Source organism: Argopecten irradians, chromosome 5, assembly GCF_041381155.1.
Source record: "Argopecten irradians isolate NY chromosome 5, Ai_NY, whole genome shotgun sequence".
NCBI classification, from domain to species: Eukaryota; Metazoa; Mollusca; class Bivalvia; order Pectinida; family Pectinidae; genus Argopecten; species Argopecten irradians.
Window position 1 is genome coordinate 26,296,749 of NC_091138.1, and position 22,732 is coordinate 26,319,480.

The 22,732-nt window shown below is 35.8% G+C and overlaps 2 protein-coding genes across 2 annotated transcripts; both read left to right on the forward strand.

The window, feature by feature from the left end:
• The first annotated feature begins 9,532 nt into the window (after nt 1-9,532).
• On the forward strand, nt 9,533-11,573 carry LOC138324345 (QRFP-like peptide receptor). The gene is made up of 2 exons (XM_069269420.1): nt 9,533-9,930; nt 10,819-11,573. The coding sequence occupies exons 1-2, from the start codon at nt 9,533-9,535 to the stop codon at nt 11,516-11,518; spliced, it is 1,098 nt and encodes a 365-aa protein (XP_069125521.1). The 3' UTR covers nt 11,519-11,573.
• A 4,780-nt stretch (nt 11,574-16,353) lies between these two features.
• LOC138323361 (cysteine-rich protein 1) lies at nt 16,354-22,408 on the forward strand. The gene is made up of 4 exons (XM_069267941.1): nt 16,354-16,514; nt 21,491-21,585; nt 21,758-21,815; nt 22,065-22,408. Exons 1-4 carry the CDS (start codon nt 16,475-16,477, stop codon nt 22,100-22,102), a joined length of 231 nt encoding a protein of 76 aa, XP_069124042.1. The 5' UTR covers nt 16,354-16,474; the 3' UTR covers nt 22,103-22,408.
• Nucleotides 22,409-22,732: the final 324 nt, after the last annotated feature.

Genomic DNA, 22,732 nt, shown 5'->3' on the forward strand with positions numbered 1-22,732 from the left:
ATACACGGGAGGCCGTCCTTACATAACCCTGACTGTTTATAGGACGTAAATTAATCAAACAGACAAAATTCTAAATGGTGTCGGCTGGTCCTGAAGTAAAGTCCTTGGGAGTGCGCATGCGTCAAGGTGGACGAACGTTTTTCAAAAGCTCAAAAAGTTTTCAAAAGTTTTCTCTTATTTCTTCCATTATTTGCACATTTGGAACCAGTTAAAGATGCTCCACCGCCGACAGAGCATAAATGACATTCATCATTTGAACAATAATTGGTGTTTAATCGTTTATATACATATCTAATTAAAACAACAAATAATATAAAATAATTTATTTCGACTTTGGTGCATGCGCAATCAGTACTTCATTCCATATAGAATATAGTGACACAGAATTTTTTAGGGATGCAATTAATTATTTTTCATATTTGAAACCAGTTAAAGATGCTTCACCGCCGATAGAGCATAAATGACATTCATCATTTGAACAATAACTGGTGTTTAATCGTTTATATATGCTTCACCGCCGATAGAGCATAAATGACATTCATCATTTGAACAATAACTGGTGTTTAATCGTTTATATACATATCTAATTAAAACAACAAATAATATAAAATAATTCATTTCGCCTTTGGTGCATGCGCAATCAGTACTTTATTCCATATAGGATATAGTGACACTAGGGATGTAATAATTAGGGATGTAATAATTATTTTTCATATTTTAACTTGAAGTAAAATTGGAAGCTTAAACTTTTCAATGGTGGTAATGGTGTAAAGTAAGTAACTTTTGTAACTGTAGAAAAATACATACTTTAAATCGTCTGCGCATTTTTTTTTTCTTATAGTGAAAAAATACCATTTGTCAGCGGTGGAGCATCTTTCAGGAAAGAAATTTATTTGTTGTATGAACACTTTACAAACTTCATTGTATTAATTGGATTTTGAGCGAAGAAACGTGGAATTCTCCATATTCCGAGGCTTGTCCACGGTGAAGCAGTAACTGGTGAACTGTTTTCACGTACTAATTTCCACGCATATTCAGCTCGGCAAGGTATTTTGCCAGCTGGCCGAAATATTGCAATCATTGGATATTAGTGCGTTGAAAGCTCTAACGCGAAAATTAGTTTATTTGACGTCGATGAGCTGTATACGTGGTTGAACAGTACTTATACATGTGCCTTTTCTTTAAGTGTTTAAAGTGACTCTAATTATCTGTGCCTGGGATATTTAGTACTTCACGTTATTGTTGAAGATGAAGGACTCAAATTTCTTTGAAATTTTGGAATTTGAGGAGCTTGTGGACGAGCCATTGTCTCAAGCGGCCGCCGGCGCATATGTGGAATCAGTGATGGCACCATCAGTGGTAGAATGTGTGACTGAAGATCTCGACAACACGGTGAGTATCACTGCCCTCATATATACCCACAACTCACCAAGAAAACGAAAAAAAGACTCAGACATTGAATCGGATAACCCAATACCCAAAGAACTGAAAACTCAGCCGAAAAAAAAACTCAAAACAAAGCGGAAAAGTAGACGGCCCGCGATAAGTGACTCGGCAGACATTTCACATATTACGAAGATGATCTCTGGTCTCGCCAAAAGCATGGCTAACATGCACTATCTATTCACTAAGCGTGTGAACAGTCTTGAAAAACAACTTACTAAGGCTGTGAAGGTTGAAATCAAAAACGAATTGACAAGGTACAAAAAACTTTGGATGGTAAAACAGACAATGTAACAACACATGTAAACAAAGAAATGGAGAGATGGTCAAACTAAGAAATGAAATGGAAAGAAAACTAAAAGGGATAAGTGACGCGCTCACACATAGGATTGAGGAAAAGGGGACCAGTGGGAGCAATTGACGGATCGCCAGCTGTCAATCAACTGCACGTGACTTTGCATTTTGTATTGTGTATGCTACGATGTTTGCTCCGACATTGAATAGGTACACGTGCGTTTGCGAGCACTAGGCGTGGCTATATTACACCTGGCGATCGGTCATATTGATGAATATAGTTCAAACAAGAAACAATTAAACATAGTAATAAAAAACTTAGAAGAATTAAAACAGGAAATATACAGTGTGTACATGGTCCGAAAGGTATGACAGATTCTGGGACTCAAAGGCAAACAAACTGGCTTCTAAATATAATGTAACTAATATTATAAACTGTGCTACATCTATACGTACTGCTATGAAGTCTATTAAGCAGTTTGTTTTTAGGTATAATGAGCAGACCTGGTTCACGGAAATATAGAATGATAATAGAAATGTAAACGGAAATAAGCTTAGGACATATAGAACTTTTAAGAAAGATTTAAAAAAACTGAAAGTTATGTTGCATTATGCCTAGAGGTCGCTGTAGCGTTCTTGCGTTGTGGCAGTTTGCCATTGAATATAGAGACAGGGCGTTATTGTAAGCCTCCAATGCCTTTAAACGAAAGAACTTGTCCATTTTGTCAAGACATCATTGAGTTTGAAGATCATTTTATTTTTAACTGTAAAGCGTATTGTGATTTAAAGAAAACTTACATATTTGATAGAGTATTATCTGTTTTATGTGAACATTTTGAAAGTATGTCTTCTGATAATTAACTTATCTTTTTAATGAATTGTGATGTTTTACAAGTTAGTCTTAAGCTTGGTAAAGATATCGTTTTAGCGATGAGGTGAAGGCGATGTCTATTGTAGTAATTTTGACTTATTATAACTTTAACTGATAATGTTGTTTTATTCACATATATTGTCCATAATTTTATTACATTCGTATCTCGTAAGTCAATTAATGGCTGGGCATTTTTACTAATGATGAATATTTTTTAATTGTAAATGTTGTGTAAAAATGTGTGACACGTTAATAAAATATTATTATTATAGTAAAATGATATAATAACAGGGTAGTTTAACTATGGAAAGGTTTTTGTTTGATGTCATATGACACGTGCAAATGAGGCACGTGTCGTTTTATGACACTACAGGTGGTGATTAATTACATTTGTGTTACCATACAGGGATATTTACCAAGCGGATTAGTGGAAATATGAACACGACCTTTCCACCTGGTCATAATTAAGGCTTGGTAATACTGTAATCACATTTATTTAGTAGATATACACAAAGCCATTTCAAACAGTATCGATAGATTTACACAAGACCATCATTATAATTTAATATCAATGAAAATAATCTATCTTTGGTTTATGATGGGTAAATTCCTATTATAAACTAATATTATTAGGGTTAGTTATTTTGAGCTGCCTCTACCTCACGGTATCATTTTGAGCTGCCTCTACCTCACGGTATCATATACCGTCCAACTAGCACACCCCACTCAGTCACATTACACTGACAACGGACCAACCAGTCCCAGGCCACTCTATTTATACTGTGCGCTTTGTAGGAGCAGAAACTACCACTTTTTCATGTTATTGTGTATCTCGGCCAGGGGACAGAATCCAGAGTCTTCGCCACGTGGACGAAAGCGCTCAATAATCGAAGCCAAAAGTAATGTCGGTTAGGAAGAAGATACCGGCAGGGCAAAGGTGTAAAAAAATGTAGACACCAGGTCAGACAAAACCTGAAAAAAACAATGTATACCGTTATACAAATGCCTGCAAATTACCATTATGAATGGAATCCAAATCAAATTAGGATAGTCTATATAGCAATAGTCTGGTAGATTATAAATCATTAACAAATGTATCCAAACAAAGGTTGAGTCTCAGATCGTGTGACTGGCCAATATCAATTCGTGCAGTATACAATATTAATCTTAAGAAAACATGAACAAATGGGATTGATTTCCATAATATTCTCTAAAGCATTGTACAAACCTTGTCACATCAAATTAATGGGATGAGCGTTAGAAGTGTTTGGTTAAGATAAGTGTTTTACCCCTCAGAAACAATCTAATATCAGCTTAGTTTTGACTACTCAGAAACAATCTAATATCAGCTTAGTTTTGACTACGACATGGCATATTTTTAATGTATTAAAATATTTTTTTAATTTATAAAACGAAAAGTGGGGCTACATTACTGCCCACGCTCCGTTTTGCTTTTTTTTCAAATTTTGCATTTTGCAGTGTTAACGTTTCATGTGCCGTATTCTTCAAACTCACAAACCAAGGTAAGCTTTTAATATTATATATCACGAAAAGTTACTAACATTGAGAACTGCAATACTTTCAGAGAAAACTACAGTACTTTCAGTGCATTGGTTTTAATTTTACAAATACAAATAAAAGCAGGAAATGATTTTTAGCAGCACTGCCAAAAGATATTGTATGTACATTTAAAGTGAAGCGAAATGAGTACCTAAGGTCAGACCATGAAGGCAAATTGTTTTTAGTGATTGCAAAGTGATTTCTGCTGGAAATTTTCCATTTAAACATACATAAGACATAAAAACAATAATTTTACAGTACATAATTTCTGTGTTGTAACCAATGTTTATAAGACATCTGAAGCATTTGAATGATTTCCACAGCTTAATTCATCTAGACAATTTACTTTTTCGACTTCCGAGGGGCCTGAGAGGTAATGCCTAAAGGGGTCAAATAGGCTAAAACTTCTTCTGAAATACTATTCATAGATGGAAAGGGCTTAAGCTCCCCTTAGGTCTCACATTTCCCCCTGGGGAGGGAGTCAAGTTAGTTTACATACGGAAAACACATTTTTGAGCATTTTTTGCTCCATTTTCATACAGAAAAATCAACGAATTTTGATCAAACTTCACACAATAGTAGCATATGAGGAAATACAACTTGGAATTTAATTTAGGGTCAAAAAGGTCAACTACAAAGGTATCTGTTATTAAAAATAGATTGTTTTACAAATTTTAGTTTCCGAAGGATAAGTTTAGAACACATTAACGAGATTTGTTCAAACTTCAAACAATGGTGACATTGGGTAAACATAATTTGAGATTGAATTTACTAAAAATAGATTATTTCACAAGTATCCAAATAATGACTTGAGAAGACATCAATGGAATGTGTTCAAACTTCATACAATGGTTTTTAAACATAGGAGAAAACAAAACTCAAAAGTGGTGCGTTGTCAAGGGAAACATGTGGAATGAAATAAAACGTCTTCAAAATTACTAGATAATAATAGCCCGACGTGTCAATTACCTAAATGTACTTGCTGTCTGTATGCAGTTAAGACAGAAGACGTGTAAATAAAAGAAACTTCATCCCATTTTTTTTTCATTTGTGATTGTCTTCACAAACGCTAAATTCGCTTTCTAAGTAAATTAGCGAAGTTATATCTCTGCAATTATCTGATAGGAATTTCCATTCATTTTTTTTTCATTTCGCAAAATTACTGAATGCTAATTTTCGCGAACTTGTTTTAAAATGGAAATCGCAAAAAATTGGAGTTGATTAACATTAGTCATTTAGCATAACTTGACCCGGCTGTAAAAGATAAAAAATCACATCTGTGAAGCAAGAACTTTTAAATGTCACAGAAATCTATTGGGATATTCTTTTTTATTATCCGTTGTAAAAGGACAACCCATACACATGTAATGCCTCATCGTCGGAGACCCACGGGAGATCGCACTACACTACGCTATAAGTGTAGCGTTGTGCAGTGCGATCACCCGTAGGTCTCCGACGATGGTAATGCCTATAACATTTCTTCATTTGGAATTGAAATTGGCGGAATCAATAGATCAAAATGGATTCAAACCGTCAGATTTACTATGCTTGTTACCGATCAAGTAACGAAAACAAAATCAATATGTTTATCTTGTCGTGGTATCACCGATGTTAATTTATCAGTTTGCAAAGCGCGACAACACCCGAGGCGATATGAAAAATAAAAACAAGTGTATTTTTAAATTACTTGTTCAGAAATGAATCACAAAGGGAAATCAGCATCGTCTTGTCAATTAATCTAGATAGTTAATACAAATATCAGAGAACATCGGAAAATTAAAAACGTTGACATTCAGATAGACACCCACGTAAGTTGATTTCGAGGTAGAATTTTTCCGGACTGCTTAATGTGTGCATGCGCACCGCTATTCTCAACTTCCGGTCGAACACCCATGCAGAATCAGAGAATAACTGTGATGGAGAAAAATCTTAAAGCCGAAATTAAAACTGATTCCCTTTTTCAGTTGTAAATCAAATACAAATCTATATTCAGCACGTGAAACATAGCCTAGAGAATCAATTCCCCATTCGTAACACAAGAACAAACAAGAGACCCATGAATCTTAACGGTCACCTGAGTTATAGAGTTGAGGATATAGAATGAAACAAAGACATAAAAACACAATATACTTGCCCTTGAAGTCGGTCAGTGATTTTAAAAATTAGACTTTTTAATCTATGAAGATTATTAGCTTTCAGCAAACCTGATTTTTTAAAATTTCAGTCATTTTGATTCTGTTTGTTCCCGCCCCTCTAGTCCCCCAAAAATGCTATATCTCAGGCTAATAATTCTAATAAAGTTTGACTCATTTCCTATGAAAATTAAGCAAATAATGTTCATAAATGTGTTGTCCTATAAACAAAATAGTAAACTTGACCCCCTCCCCAGTATTGTTATTTATCGACTTTTTTTAAAGTTCTAATTCGCAAAGTTATTAAACAATTAAGTTAAAATATTTATTCTAACGTGTACACGTTTAAAATAGCTCGGAAGTATCCGAACTGTTCCGATCTATTCCGATCTGTACGGGTATTGCCGATATTTTACCACGTGATACGGTTCAGGAGGTTCCGATCTATACAGGTATCGCCGATGTCGGTCACGTAATGCAACTCGGTTTTCCGAAATTACCCTAAAGTTTGAAATATGGTGTTGACCTTGACCATCATATATAAGCATCCATATTCACAAATTGTATGTTTTATGAGAGTTTGTGATGGTGTAAATTACAAGAAATACAACTTTAAGACCTTTCCATTTATAAAGAGTATTTGATTCTACCATTTCCAGAATATACAGATGCTCCACCGCCGACATACCAAAAATGGTACTCATTTTGAACAACAATTGGGTGTTTAATCGTGTATAAAATAATATAAAACAATTCATTTTGCTTTTGGTGCATGCGCAGTCATAACTTCATTCTATATAGAACATAGTGCCACGGAATTTTTTCGGGATGCAATTAATTATTTCTAATATTTTTATAGAAGCTCAAACTTTTCAATGGTGGTAATGGTGTAAAGTAAGAAACTTTTGTAACTGAAGACACTACTAAATCGCCTGATCCTGTTTTTGATAGTGAAAAATACCACTTGTCAGCGATGGAGCATCTTTAAGAGGAAGAATTTTGAAGTTTTAGCCTATTTGACCCCTTTTTTGCCCCACCTCTCTATCCCCAGGGGGTTGGTCAGGACCAATAAGGATATGATGCTAACATGCTATCTCTTGATTATAATTCTAACGAAGATTGGCTCATTTAATATGAAAATTGAACAAAAAATGCTCAGAAATGTGTTTTCCCTATATAAACTATAATAAACTTGGCCTCTTCCCCAGGGGAAAACGTGAGACCCCAGGGTAATCTAATTCATTTTTTTCTTATAAAAGACCTTAAGACCTTTCAATCTATGAAAAGTTTTTGATTCTACCATTTCCAGAATTCCAGAAGATTGTTGAAGTTTTAGACTACATGACACCTTTTGACCCCACCCCTAAGGAATATGGGGGTCCAATTTGTTAATAGGATCCAATGACCATTTCATACTGATACTTTTGACAACACTTGACTCATTTCCTATTACAAATGACCAAATAATGCTCAAAAATGTGTTTTTTAAATATAAACTACAGTAAACCCAAGGTGGAAACGTGAGACCCCACGGTAATATATTTCACAATTTTGTAAAGGACCTTAAGACTTTTCTATCTATGAAGAGCATTTATTTTTACCACAAGAAAAATATTTCTAAAATTTTAGTTAATTTTACCCTTTATGGCCCCAGTGGGGTGGGGACCCTATAAAATTATGATTGGCCTTATGCCTTAGAAGGTTTGTGCAAAATTTCATTGAAATTGTTTCTGCATTTGTTTTATTAATTAACGTCCTATTAACAGCTATGGTCATGTAAGGACGGCCTCACATGTAGGCTGTGTGTTGCGTGTAAGGTGTGCGAGGTGCGTGTTTGGGGAGACTGCGGTATATTCGTGCTGTGTCTTCTTGTATAGTGGAACTGTTGCCATTTTTATAGTGCTATACCACTGAAGCATGGCGCCGAAGACATCAAGCAACACACCCCACCCGGTCACATTATACTGACCGCTAAGCAGGAGAGGAAACTACCACTTTTCTGGACTTTGGTGTCTCGGCCAGGGGACAAAATCCAGAACCTTCCTCACAAAGGCGAACGCTCAACTCAAGGCCAAAAGTGAGGCGGTGCCAAGGGAGGCATTAGGAAAGATAAAGTCAGTTAGGAAGATGAGAAATGATAAGGCTCTAAATTTAGTCGCCTTTTACGATCATGCAATAGTAGCAGCAGGTCCAATCTAACGCCCTGCAGTTATGGAGAACAAGTCGAAAATGTAAATTGTTAACCGTCGCACGGACGACAAAAGACGAGTAGAATGGGTCAGGTGACTTAAAAATTCAAAATATTTTTATATACAATTTTACAATGTGCACATAAAAGTAGATTTCAGACCATCGGTTCACGAGTTTGTCGCACTACACCAATTGACCAAATAAACCATAATTAACGAATTAAACAAGTTAGAGTACCAAATGTTCCGGAATACCAAGTGGAATGGTATTGAAATAACATAAACGTAATTAATACACTACTAACAGTTTTTGAACGGAAACATGTGTCAAACGAATGAAATAATGATGACTTGATACAACATTTATTACTTATGACAGGCCCGTGTTTACGACATATAATCCAATATGCGATATTAGAATGTCTGAAATATTGTACAACCTAAACCTGCGTAAGTGGGTAGTTTGGCATATCGCCTACAAATAGGCGGCCATCGGTTGTGTATTTATGTCAATGAATTGAGGGTTATTAATCTCCATAAACAAGTTAAATACCACTCAATTACAGCGGACAGATGGTCTCCTCACTTCCACTGTATCTGATTAATTCTCCTCAATAATAAAAGACAGTCTATTCCACGACAACGTTCTGTTCACTTTCAACCAGAACAACGGTATCGTAGCGACGGAATCATCGGCTTAGAATTCAAATGGAATTTACGATTATTTTCTTTTTCATACAAATGTAGGAAGCGAAACGTAATTAGCTGTCCATAATACGACGCACATGTTCTCAGAAATGTCAGCCGCAGTTGGCTTATTAATCTGATACAGGTATATGGATAGTCAGATGATTCTAATTAGATTTGAGTTATTATTGTGAGGGCAAATCGGTTGATTTCATTCTGTCTAGCCAAACCCGGATAACAGTGATCACTTTGGAGGAAAGGAATTTAGTTCTCTTTGCAATTATTAGTTTTAGGGGAAAATGTCAGTGACATTACATAACGCGTCACTTTTACTATTCTTCGCCAACAATTCGCAAATGGAAAATAACTCTTTTCCATTTTTGAACTTTTCATCATTTGTTATACCTGAAGACAGTCTTCTCCCGGAACCGTTACCAAACCAAGTTGTTGTCACATTCCTTGTTCTATACTTGCTCATTATATTGCTTGCCTTATTCGGGAATATTCCGGTTATTATCATAATCGGATGCCTTAAAAAGACCCGATCAGTGACGGACGTATACATACTGTCTTTAGCGGTCAGCGACCTGCTGATAGCGACACTCAACATGCCGTTCCATCTCCACTTTATCGTGGTGAATGAGTGGCTGACTGGCGGAAAGGTTGGGGAATTCCTGTGTAAGTTTACCACGTATATACAAGGCATCACGATAGTGTCCAGCATTCTTACTCTCCTGGTCATCGCCATAGACAGGTATGTTGTAACAATTTAGCAAATGTTCAGTAGTTATTGTAGTTAAAACATTGTTTTAATAGCTCCCCAGGATAATGTTTTTTTTTTTTTTAATTTTCTTTAAAATCTAACCTCGTCAATATGGATAAAATCTATTTTGTTTTTATAGCAATGTTCTTTAAATATCAACCTATAACTAAGGTTGTTTAGAAAGTATAACCTGTATATATGCGATTTGTTGCGTTAGAGAAACAAGCGCGACTTTTTTGGAAGACTGAGGTATGTTCATGTTGTCATATTATAAATGCGCCGGATCTCTTGCTTAGCACACAACTCGGTCACGTTACACTGATAACAGATAAAAAAACGAGAAACTGTCACTTTTTACATTTATGAAGTGAGCCAGTGAGCAGAACCCAGGACCTTCGTTTTACAAATTGGATGTAATGATGTTCTTCCTATCGGAATAAATATGAAATAAATCAAAATGTTAAAAAGAAACCGAATAATGATGAAAATGCATTATGCATGAACGTCATATATACCTCTTAATTTACGATCCAGTTATTTAAAATGATAAATGCTAAATCTTAACTTAATAAGTAAGCAGAACAGTATATGGTATATAATCGAAAAACTTTTAAATACTTGATACATTGATAATAATAATCAGTACAAGAAGTTTATCATTCTGTTTTATTAATGTTTATTAAATAAATATCCATTGTTTTGTGATAAGCATGTGAATTAAAATATACATTAAAATATCATGCATATATCTTACACAGTAGTTACAGAGAATTAATTTAACCCGCATTGAATTTTGATTTGCATTGAGTGACAGAGAAATCTGTCATTTTGTTAACCGTTCCCACGTACACTATAGGTTATTTTCTCTTTTTTTTTCAGGTACGTGGTGATATGTAACCTCCGAGCTGCAGTGAAAATCCACACAAAGAAATCAGCCAACATTTGTCTGGCAGCTGTTTGGCTTATCTCCCTTTGTGCAATAATTCCACACTTGGTGTTCCAGCGCCTTGACATGAGAGTAAAAGTTCGTAAAATTGGCCCGATTCTTCTCCTGGACGGATTCGGATATATATGTGCGGAATTTTACCCCAATGACTACGGAAGTAAGGTGTATACGGCCTTCACCTATGGATTCCTGTACATACTACCGGTAGTCATAATGGCGTATACGTACGGTAAAATATCACATCGGCTTTGGATACATCAACCAATCGGAGACATTCTAGAAAATCCACTGCACCATCAAAGAGTTGTTTTACCAAAAGAGAAGATAATCAAAGTTATGATTGTTGTTTTTCTAGCATTTGCAATTTTATGGCTGCCATTTTTTACGTTCTCACTTTACGCCGAATTCGTAGAAAACAAAGATGCTACATTCAGAATAAAAATGGCGGTCCTGAAACTGATCGGCTACAGCAATTGCTGTGTGAATCCCATCATATATACTTTCCTGAACAAGAATTTTCAGCGAGAGGTGCTGCATCTTTTGTGTAAAAATAGGGTGATGAAAATTCACGTTCAAACCACTGTAGGGTCAACCAATACGTATACAGAGACGATACGCAGAAGCAAATTCTAATATGAAAAATGGAATCGATTAAACATTGCAATGGATATATATACATACACTGTACTTATACGAACGGTTATGAAGCATATATCAATAAGCTATTGTTTGTGACTTACGATAGCTTCTTCCTCAATGACGAGTGCTTTTAAACAAATCGTGGACGAAACGACAGCCATAGTTTTCATTTCGAGATGAATTAACATGTTTGGAAGGAACACCTTTGTTCGTACATGAATTATAATTCAAGTTTACATTTGACGAGATCGTCAAGCAAATGTTACCACTTAGTGCATAATTTACTTAAAACTATGTTGCATGTAAATGATTATTGGTCCATTGCATTATACATGCATTGACTTGGATTCACTTAGACACTACATCCCTGGACTATTTCATAGTAAAACTGAAGCAGCTCAGGGAAACAATTATGAACCAATCACAGGCCTGCAAAAACATCTTTGAAAACTGCATAGAGAGCGACGCCCTACTTCAAAGCAACACAGTCAACCACGGTGTACCGTTATATGGCTCTTTTGGTGTACATCAAGGGACTAAATTACCTGTTCTGTTGCCTCCAGTTTTACTATGAGATAGTCCAGGCCCCAATTTCTCGACGCAAACTGAAGTCATAAATTTTCAGAAAGGTTACATAAGGAGAACAAGAGGCCCAAGGGCCTTAACGGTCATCTGATTATCTTGGCAATAGCTGTACAGGAAAATAATTAGATATGGTGTCATGGTAGCCATCTTCAATCTGGGATCAACCAGTGATATAGCAACACTTTGACCAGATAATATCAGCCGCATTTCATGTTTCAAGTTTCAGTTAAATTGCACTGGTAGAAGAAGTTCAAAATGTGTTTCCAAGATGGCATCTGTGGCAGCCATCTTGGATCATCTGTGGCAGCCATCTTGGATTTTGGATCGACATAAAATATAACAGCACTTGGTCGGGACCATGTCAGGATCATTTCATGCAGGTTTCAGCTTAATCACACAGGTAGAACTTAAGAAGAAGTTCAAAATTCAAGATTTTGGAATATTTGACTCTCGTGACCTTGAAAGTAGGTCAAGGTCATTCATTTCCACAAATTTGATAGCCCTTTATCTCAGCATGCTACTGACTAAATATGAATACCCTGGACCTTTCGGCTAATTAAAAGGTGTAGTTAAAAGATTTTAGCTTAATTGACCCCTATGACCTTGAAAGAAGGTCAAGGTCATTCATTTTTATAACTATGGTAACCCTTCATCCCAGCATGCCACCAGCAAAATATGAGTATCCTGGACTTTTGGGTTAGTTAACAAAAATTTAGCCTATTTGATCCCTGTGACCTTGAAAGAATGTCAAGGTCATTAATTTTCACAACTTTGGTAGCCCTTCATCCCAGCATGCTACAGGCTAAATATGAGTACCCTGGACCTTTTGGTTAGTTAGAAGAAGTCGTTCAAAGATTTTAGTCTATTTGACTCCTATGACCTTGGAAATAGGTCAAGGTCATTCATTTTCGCAACTTTGGTAGCCCTTTATCCCAGCATGCCACCAGCAAAATATGAGTATCCTGGACTTTTGGGTTAGTTAACAAAAATCGTTCAAAGAATTTAGCCTAATTGATCCCTGTGACCTTGAAAGAACGTCAAGGTCATTGATTTTCTTAACTTTGGTAGCCCTTCATCCCAGCATGCTACAGGCTAAATATGAGTACCCTGGACCTTTTGGTTAGCAACTTTGGTAGCCCTTTATCCCAGCATGCTACAGACCAAATATAATTACCCTGGACCTTTCGGTTAGTTAGAAGAAGTCGTTCAAAGAATTTAGCCTATTTGACCCTTGTGACCTTGAAAGAACGTCAAGGTCATTAATTTTCACAACTTTGGTAGCCCTTCATCCCAGCATGCTACAGGCCAAATATGAGTACCCTGGACCTTTTGGTTAGTTAGAAGAAGTCGTTCAAAGATTTTAGCCTATTTGACCCCTATGACCTTGGAAGTAGGTCAAGGTCATTTATTTTCACAACTTTGATAGCCCTTTATCCCAGTATGCTACAGGCCAAATATGAGTACTTAGGGCCTTACGGTTATTGAGGAGAAGTTGTTTGAATGAAAAGTTTACGCACGGCGGACGGCGGACGACGACGGACGGTGCATGAATCAGTGTGATTAGAACCCCTGGAGTATAGCGGATGGTACTTGGACGCCCTAATAGATTGTTGGGCCCCAGCATCTACGTATTTTGTCATAATATCTAGGAAATCAATCTGAGCTATGAGGCGCGTTTTTTCAGGATACGCAATAAAGCTCCCAATGAATAATTTAAGCATAATCAGGGTCATGAATTGTTTTTACCTGAGGATGTGGTAAAGTGTATTACTTTCAAGTTTTTAGTATTTAAGTTGTTTTTCTGTGAATTTGTAATTATCAAAGTTGGATTTGTTTATACGTACGAGTATGTAAATAAACATTGCTTTAAACGTTTAAGTAACATGAGAAATCTGTCACACTACCCTGCATGTAGGGTGTGATAGTTGTACTTGCTGTCCCAATTATATGATCGTAAAATTCGATTAAATTTAGTATCTTAACTTTTCTTTCTTCTTCCGTTCGTCTCCCTTGACACCACCTCACTGTTGGCCTTCGGTTAAGAGCTCGCCCTTGTGAGGTTCGTATAATGATATATGCACAACACACATGCAGGTGGAGGTATCTTTAAAATATTCCATTCATAATATGCACATGGTAAAAGGAAATCGTATTATTGTTTTGATGAAACTGATTTCCGTGTGTCGTTTATGTTACGACTTTGGCTGATTGAATAGTTCAATAACTTGATGTATGCCTGTTTAATCCATTCGCTTCATACTTTATATATATGCATTCTATCCTCGTGAAAAATGTTTATTTAGAGACTCCCTTTGATGATTTACACTTTTAGTTTAGATTTTTTGAGTTTATTACAACTTGTTTTAACTTAAAGATGCTCAACCCCTTACAAATGGTATTTTTTCACTATCAAAAACAGGAGCAGACGTTTTAGTATTTTTCTTCCGTTATAAAAGTTACTAACTTTACATCATTATCACCATTGAAAAGTTTAAGCTTCTAATTTAACTTCAAGTTAAAAATATGAAAAATAATTAATTGCATCCCGAAAAAATTCCGTGGCACTATATCCTATATGGAATGAAGTAATTATTGCGCATGCACCAAAGGCGAAATAAATTATCTTATGTTATTCTTTGTGTTAATTAGGCATATATATACACGATTAAACACCAATTATTGTTCAAATGATGAATATCATTTATGCTCTGTCGGCGGTGGAGCATCTTTAAATTCTTTGATAAGGACATTATTCCGTGAAGGTCGGACAGCTGTCCCCTTGCAAAGTTCAAAAAGGCGACTAAATTTGGGATCCCCCCCCCCCCCCTAATGTCTCTCGTAATATCATTCTAAAACACTTTTTTGGGCATATGTTAATCGTAGGGGACACACCATAGACTATAAAAGTGACAGTTTCTGCTCCGTTTAAGCTGTCAGCATGAAGGGAGTGGAACGATTGGTTTATCCGTTGTCGATGTAATGTTAATAACGTTCATAATGCGGTTATGCTTGCTTCGTGTCTCTGGTGGCATGTATAAAGATGACAAAGACCCAGTATTAAATACGGAAGCTTTCTGGTTTAAATAGTTTAACGTTCTATTAACAGCCAGGGTCATGTCAGGACATGCCAGGTTTGTTGGTGGATGAAAGACAGAATACCTGGAGAAATATCACCGATCAGCGGTCAGTACCTTTAGCAACTGCCCCACGTGGGATTCGAACTCGCAATCCAGAGGTGGAGGGCTTGTGTAATATGTCGAGACATCTTAACTTTCCCTGAAAATGAATACTTATACATTGAAAGGAAACATCGTAAAGTATCTAGACAACCATTATTGAACAGATAGTTAGAACGGATTAAACACATTACCTCCAATCAGAGGTATTAAGTATAAATTTAGAACCGAGGTGTATTGCCAATAACAACAACTGTCTCGTCAACAGATGGATTGGCCATGGTTTTGTACCGTAAAATTGAAAAAGATTGTGCGTAACACCAGCACTAAATGTATATAACTACATGTAAGATGTGGTGATCTATGAACTGGTGAAATCGGCCGTCATAATTTCAAGAAACTTTTCAATAGGAAAACCAATAACATGAAATATCTATTGTACGCAGGTCTATTTGAATCAATTACCGGTATATATATAAATTTGTGGACATGAATTTTTTTTTAGAAAATGTAAGTGTCACGCTTCAAAACCTTGCAGTTATGGAATGTCACGGTGTTATTTGTAACCTTTGCGGTATGTGTCCGCCCTTGGAGGCATTTTAATGTAATCAAATAATACCGTCATACTACATGTATGTGTGTGTTTATCAGTAAACTTACTTTAATATAGTCGAGCATCTTGATTTTGTTTTAAAAGTGTAATCATTATTGGATGAGTCAAACTATATATTTTGTAAGTGTGTCAGTACTTAATGACACAGCGTATCTATATCGGCCCTTACCAAGAATATACATTACCAAGAATAGTAAACCCTTTATCTAATGATGACAACAAATCAAAGTGGCCCAATTACATCCGTGTACAGATAACATAGCACTGGTTAGTATAATTTGAACATCCTCTGGTTATTTCCAGATATTTGTATTTATTCCATCTAACGTCTACGAAGACGACTCCTTTTAAACACCTAATTACTCTTCAAACTTGCAAACAATATATGCGATATTGTAGTGAGAGGGAGACGCCTAGATATCAACGGATGTTAAAATTTTCGAAGGGCCGTGTGCAAGGTATCGTGTGCAAAATGTGATATTGTCACATAGTTGTGTACCAACAGGTAGGATTTGATAGCGGCCACTCGTATATACACAGCCATTCGGGTATATTGACCACCCATCATCAGTAATCATGCCTAAATGTCCAAACTGTTCAAAGGAGGTATATTTCGGTAAGTAACATTTCTCCGACGCTCTTAAAAGACATTCATGTCGACTACTAACGTTATCTTATATATATATAATAAAATGTATTGAAAATTGCTTGCAGCAGTAATCGATATGAGCGTTACGTATCGAATATGGACGGGCGTTCATCTAGTCACCATGTGCACCTGGCTATTAGATTATATCGTCTGATACTTTATATAAATATTTCTATATATGTAAGGCGGGCATTCACACATGTCTTAAGCCGACATATTATACAAAATACATGATAGGATGATAGGGTAGTTCCTGTTGGTGTATATGAACTAGATTTACAATTTGACATCACAAGTTCCGGACGGAGGTCTGAAGCACCAGTGGATATTTCAAACATATATTCAAATGTAGGTGACTGGACATACATATAACTCGTATCCATTGTAAAGCTGAGTCCTGTATGTAAAATGTCCATGCTCCGTATATTTGCATATTTTATCTTTATTTACATGAACATTTAAGCAAAGAATGTTATCAAAAAAAGACAAAAATACATTTTTCCCAAAATATTGGTCTTTTTGTGTGTAATGCACATGATTAAAGTAGTCACATTATATGCCTGATGAACTTTATCTATCCGCCTATGTACCGTGTAATGACGTTTTTTAAACGGCCCTAAAATGAATCAATCCTTGCCCCATTACATGAATATGCATGGAACTTACTTTTCCTGAAATGAAGCGATAAGAAAAGTAAATAAATAAATCGTTTTTGTGTTTTAAAACTCCATAGCAACAATTTGATCAATATTGAGCTGACATTACTCTACGATGCGTCTTTTGGCCTTGAGTTAAGCGCTCGCCTCTGTAACGAAGGCTCTGGGTTCTGTCCCCTGGCCGAGACACACCAAAGTCTATAAAAATGGTAGTTTCTGCTCCTGCTTAGCGCTCAGCATACGGGGAGTGGGACGACTGGCTCGCCCGTTGTCAGTATAATGTGACCGGGTTGGGTGTGTTGCTTGGTGTAGCACTATAACAAGGGCAACAGTTCCACTATACAAGAAAACACAACATGAATATACCGCAGTCTGCCAAAACACGCACCTCGCACAACATAAACGCAACACACCTCATACATGGGAGGCCGTCCTTACATGACCATAGCTGTTAAAATGACGTTAAATAATCAAACAAACAATCATCTCGCGAACCAAGCACTAAAAAATAAATCCATATATATTCCGTGCCTAGAAACATGACGTCACCATAATCACTCATAAAACTAACCACTGCGAAGCATATTTATCAAGGTAGAAGAGTCGTCTTGTTAGAAGTAGCCTTGTGTGGATTTAAATGACAAATAATATGCAACAACACAATACTGAAAGCAGACCTGCCATAAATCACCGTATGACAGGTAAAATTCACTTGTTATGACGCGCGTTTAAGTGTATTGTCTTATAAGTAATGAGATCTTGAAGGTAGACAAACATTTATGTGAGATATAAGATTTACATTAGCATAAATTAATGTTTTAATTGACGTGTGTACTTAATACCATTTGGAAGTTGTATTTATGATGAACATTAAAGTTAAAAAATATCGCTGTATTGTAGGTTTGCAGAACGGACGAACAGAAAATTGTCTTGCAACTCAATGAATTTGAAAATTTTAGTTTCGGCTTCAATAAAAACCAACGGAACAAATACTGAATGTATATAATGTATATTTACATGATTATGAAGTGTGAGTAGTTCAAAAGATGAATCAATCAATCTTTATTTATGCAAAAACAGCTAAAGTTAATTATGTATGCATGTAATTACATTAGATAATGACTGTAACATGACTAATCTGAACCTTTTGAATGTCGATACTTCTGATTGATGATTGATGAATATAAGCTGTTTACATTATATTTGTTAAAGGATATTCCAAATGTTCTTCTTTGTTGCCTTACTTGTACCACGAATGCTGTTCATCCATGATATTTTTTGTTTCCCCTATTCGGAGGGTCATCTATGCTCTTGTTGGTGATCTTCCATATCCCTCTTCCCACGATGGTATTCTAGGCTCAGTGTAATCTTTCGATGCATTACTGCATATACCGCACCAAAGTCGACGGATTGGATTAACTCCTCTCTACTATCACCAACGTAGTACATTACAAATTTACATATAAGATCATAACACTGCGACAACAGTTGGCCGCACATTGATCGAATTCATATCTCAAGCCGCTGTCTAACCTCTATAAATACCGTGTCATACGGTTTATACCTTGGCGAGTAAGCAGCGTATACCGATCGCGATAGGTAATGCGTTATTTATTTGACAGTTAAGATGTCAAGATGCGACGGGACATTATGGTTTTTGATTTGGTTATTGCATTTGAAGTCCTTTTAACAGTAGGGTCATTTATGGACGGCATCCAATGTATGCAATGGATTGTATGGTAGATGCATGTTTTGGGAGACTGCAGTATATACGTGTTGTGTTTCGATTACTGTTATAAAATCATGTATATATCATAAGGATTTTAGTGCTTTCTATTATAATACAATATTGTAAAACAAAGGACAGTGAACGCGTACCTACATATAATTTTAACGGACAGATGGATGTATATATATTTATTTCAGACACTATATTTGATATTGCTCTACAAATTTTCGTGATTTTATTGTTGTTGGATTAACAGCGGTAATTATATCTGCTTCAGTGTAACTTATAAATCCTTGAGTGTCACATAAAGTTAAATGAGTAATTATTACGTACACGGGGCAACCAGGTGGTATGACACTTAGCCTCAGGGCAATGGACACGCCAATTAAGTATAATTAGCCTACCCGCCTGACCAGTAAATTTAGAGCAGTAAATGTCAGGTGTTTATCTGTTGTATTTCATTTAAGCTTATGTTTATAATCTGTAAGATCAGTGAAGGCCACGACCACCGAACGGACAATACGGCACTATTTTGGAATATCCAGGATATGCCTACCGTTCACGGCCAAAGTGCTAGTGTAATAAAAGACCGTCAAAAGAAATCATTACGGATCCTTGTTTCTTTTACGAAATCAACATTTTGTATAACAAGTGAAAAAATTTCCTTGTTATATATATATAATTATAAGAAAGAATTTTTAGTAAATTTGTTTGTTTACGATTCAATATTCTTAATGTTATTGGAAGGTCTATTATAAAGCATGATGTTTTATTTCTTATGAAGTACTTGTCTGTTATTTTTCACCACATAATGCAGTTTTATTAAGATTTTATAGTTTTGTACTTTTGATTTTCTCGTGTATAGTACATTTTCAGTTGTAACTACATAACATTTGTAAGGTTTGTACATTTTATACACATTTTAACACCAATTAGGATGTCAGATTATATCTAATCTTCATTGACGTATCTTTGATGTTTTATTGGTGTTAACATATAGAGGTAAAAGTCATTTTACATCTTATAACCTCGAGTACGAAAGGCTATCATTTAGTTTTATCATATTAGAATCTTAAGTGCGAATGAAACGTTTAGATAGCATATTGACGTAAGTACTACATCTTAATACACTTTTAAGGAGTCTCTGGTCGGATGTTTTTGTTAGATGACTAAATCCTGAACAATCAGCGGGATATTAATTCCCGGACACAGAGGTGCCATTGTATGAATGTCAATTGCGATATTAACGAAACTACGCGCTATAATGCGTTTAGGTAGATAGGAATGGGATTTATTTTTTTCATTATATATTTCCTTTAACCGGAACGCGACCGGTATGATGTAGATTAGAATTCTATCTGTCCCAGGTATGTTGATATTGTACTCAAGGTGAAGCTCCGCGGAAGGTGTGGAGACATCTATAAGGGACGTTACCCTGGCCTATGTAAATACACAGTGTATAAATCATATCTGAGGAAAGCGTTATCAGTAGGTGTGGGTGTTAGCTGGGATAGATGCTGAGTAATAACTCTACTCAGCTGGTGTCTCATTAAAACATGATGCATGAGAGGAGTGTAATATGCTGGAATACACGATACAAATGTGATTTGGGGGGGGGGGGGGCAAAGAAAATAGTATACTTTGAGCGGAAATCGAGTACAGCATAACTCTTTAATTGTCACTGAATTATTTTGCATATAAAAAGTGTGGCCGGAAATGCAAAACTTTCCGTCCTGTACGTAGCTATGTTGTCAATAGTGAAGTCGGTTATCAGTAAAAGTGCTGTTAGAGACATCTAATGGCATGGATTAAAAACAAAAGTAGTAAAAGAAAGACAATAATAATGTAGGTGATGAAGTGAGAAAGGGAAGTAACTAACCAACTAGCTCACATATTATCACTGTCAGCGGGAACATGTTTACAGCGTTTACAACGTCATTGAAATAATAACTGAGACATGTTATATGTCTCAAGATATCAGAATATGCATTTGTCGATATTTTCCTTCATAACAAATTTAGTTTGCACACTAATCGAATTATAATACCTGTGTTGCCGGGTACTCACTTGCATGTATGCCCGTTTGATATGTGTCTATTAATATGGAGGCCCGGGCATATACTATACGTAAAGCATTGGATTGCAAGACACGATGCTTTAGCTGACGAATTTAATATACAGTTGATCACATAATCCGCCTAATATACGACGACTCCCATTGTATAATTTTTGCATATATCTCTTGTGCAATATGGCCTAAAACGATTTTCATTAGTCGTGTTGGGCAGTAAATCGATTGTGACGTCAGAATCCGGGAAAGTCATAACGTAATGTCCGTCTCCGTTGGTTATTTTGCAACACAATATAGCTTTAAAATTATGTGATAAAAATTATCTAAAAGGCATTTATTTTATGAAAAATATTAAGCATCTTCTAATATTAAGTCACCAATACTTGCTGAAATGAAAACTTCTCAGACACTGTTGATTTCGGACATGAAATAAACTCTCATTTTAAGATATTTTATAGTTTATCACTCTTTTTTCTCTCTGTTTAAGCTGAAAAGGTGACATCACTGGGAAAAGACTGGCATAGGCCCTGCCTGAAATGTGAAAAATGTAAAAAGACGTTAACATCGGGGAGCCATGCAGAGGTTGGTTACATTTCATATATTTAAACATGAACTATTAGAACCGATGTAGTCTAGTGATGATTTCTTATCAGTATCAGAGCAGCTGCTTTGGAATTATCTTTGAAATGTTCGATTTAAAATCTTACTAATAAATGGCTTGACAATAAAAAACAACGATACGTTATTTTTTCAGCATGAGGGGAAACCATACTGCCATAAGCCGTGCTACTCTGCTATGTTTGGACCTGGAGGTACGTATTGTGAACACGAAATTAGCCAGTTTTTCTGTGTGGTTTATTATGTATAATGTCCTGCTAAGAAACATAAGTAAAGATCGCTCTTTCATATTTCTGAATACTTTCTACAGGTTGTGAAGTATGATTTATGTAATGATATTGTGACAAACAGTTATAAAACAACCAATTAACCATTAATATTTCAAAAAGTGATTAACATCAAAGTTGAATTCAAATTTTAATAATTAGTTATTTTCTATACAGGATTTGGGCGTGGAGGTACGGAGAGCCACACATTTTAATTTCCATTCTGAAATAAGTCGTATGCTGTTGATGATCACAATTGGAATGCAAACTACAAGGACTTTCTTGCTTGGAAAGTGTATATCGGCATCATTTAGGAACACACCAACATATTACCATGTTTCATCTTTCAGTATCGAAGTGCGAAATGGCATACAATTTATTTCAAACATTTATCATCGTATATCAATTATCACTACTATCCGCTAATCGCTTATGGATAGTTCCATTTGTGAACGTTTTCATAACTTAATGTCATAAATGATTTATATATAAAGTTCATATTAAAAGTAAGTAACTTTAGAGCCTGATGTTTGTGTTTTTATTTAGACCAATGACGTTGGAACATGACAAATAGACAGATATTATTTCAGACAGCTATTACGACTATTTTATCTTTAACATTAAAACACACGTCCCCTTCTACCCCACGAATCCATCAGTTAGAAGATAACACTAATTCTATTGGCTTTTCTTGTAGAGGACGTGGTGAATGATTATAGTTGAGGCGTTTTGATAATTTGACTTAATGGATTTTATAAACAATGAATGTTAGATCTATCATTGGTCGACAGCAGGTGTCTGTTAATCGGTGTTCCTCGTGTACCCTGTGACCAGCGCGTGCTTTA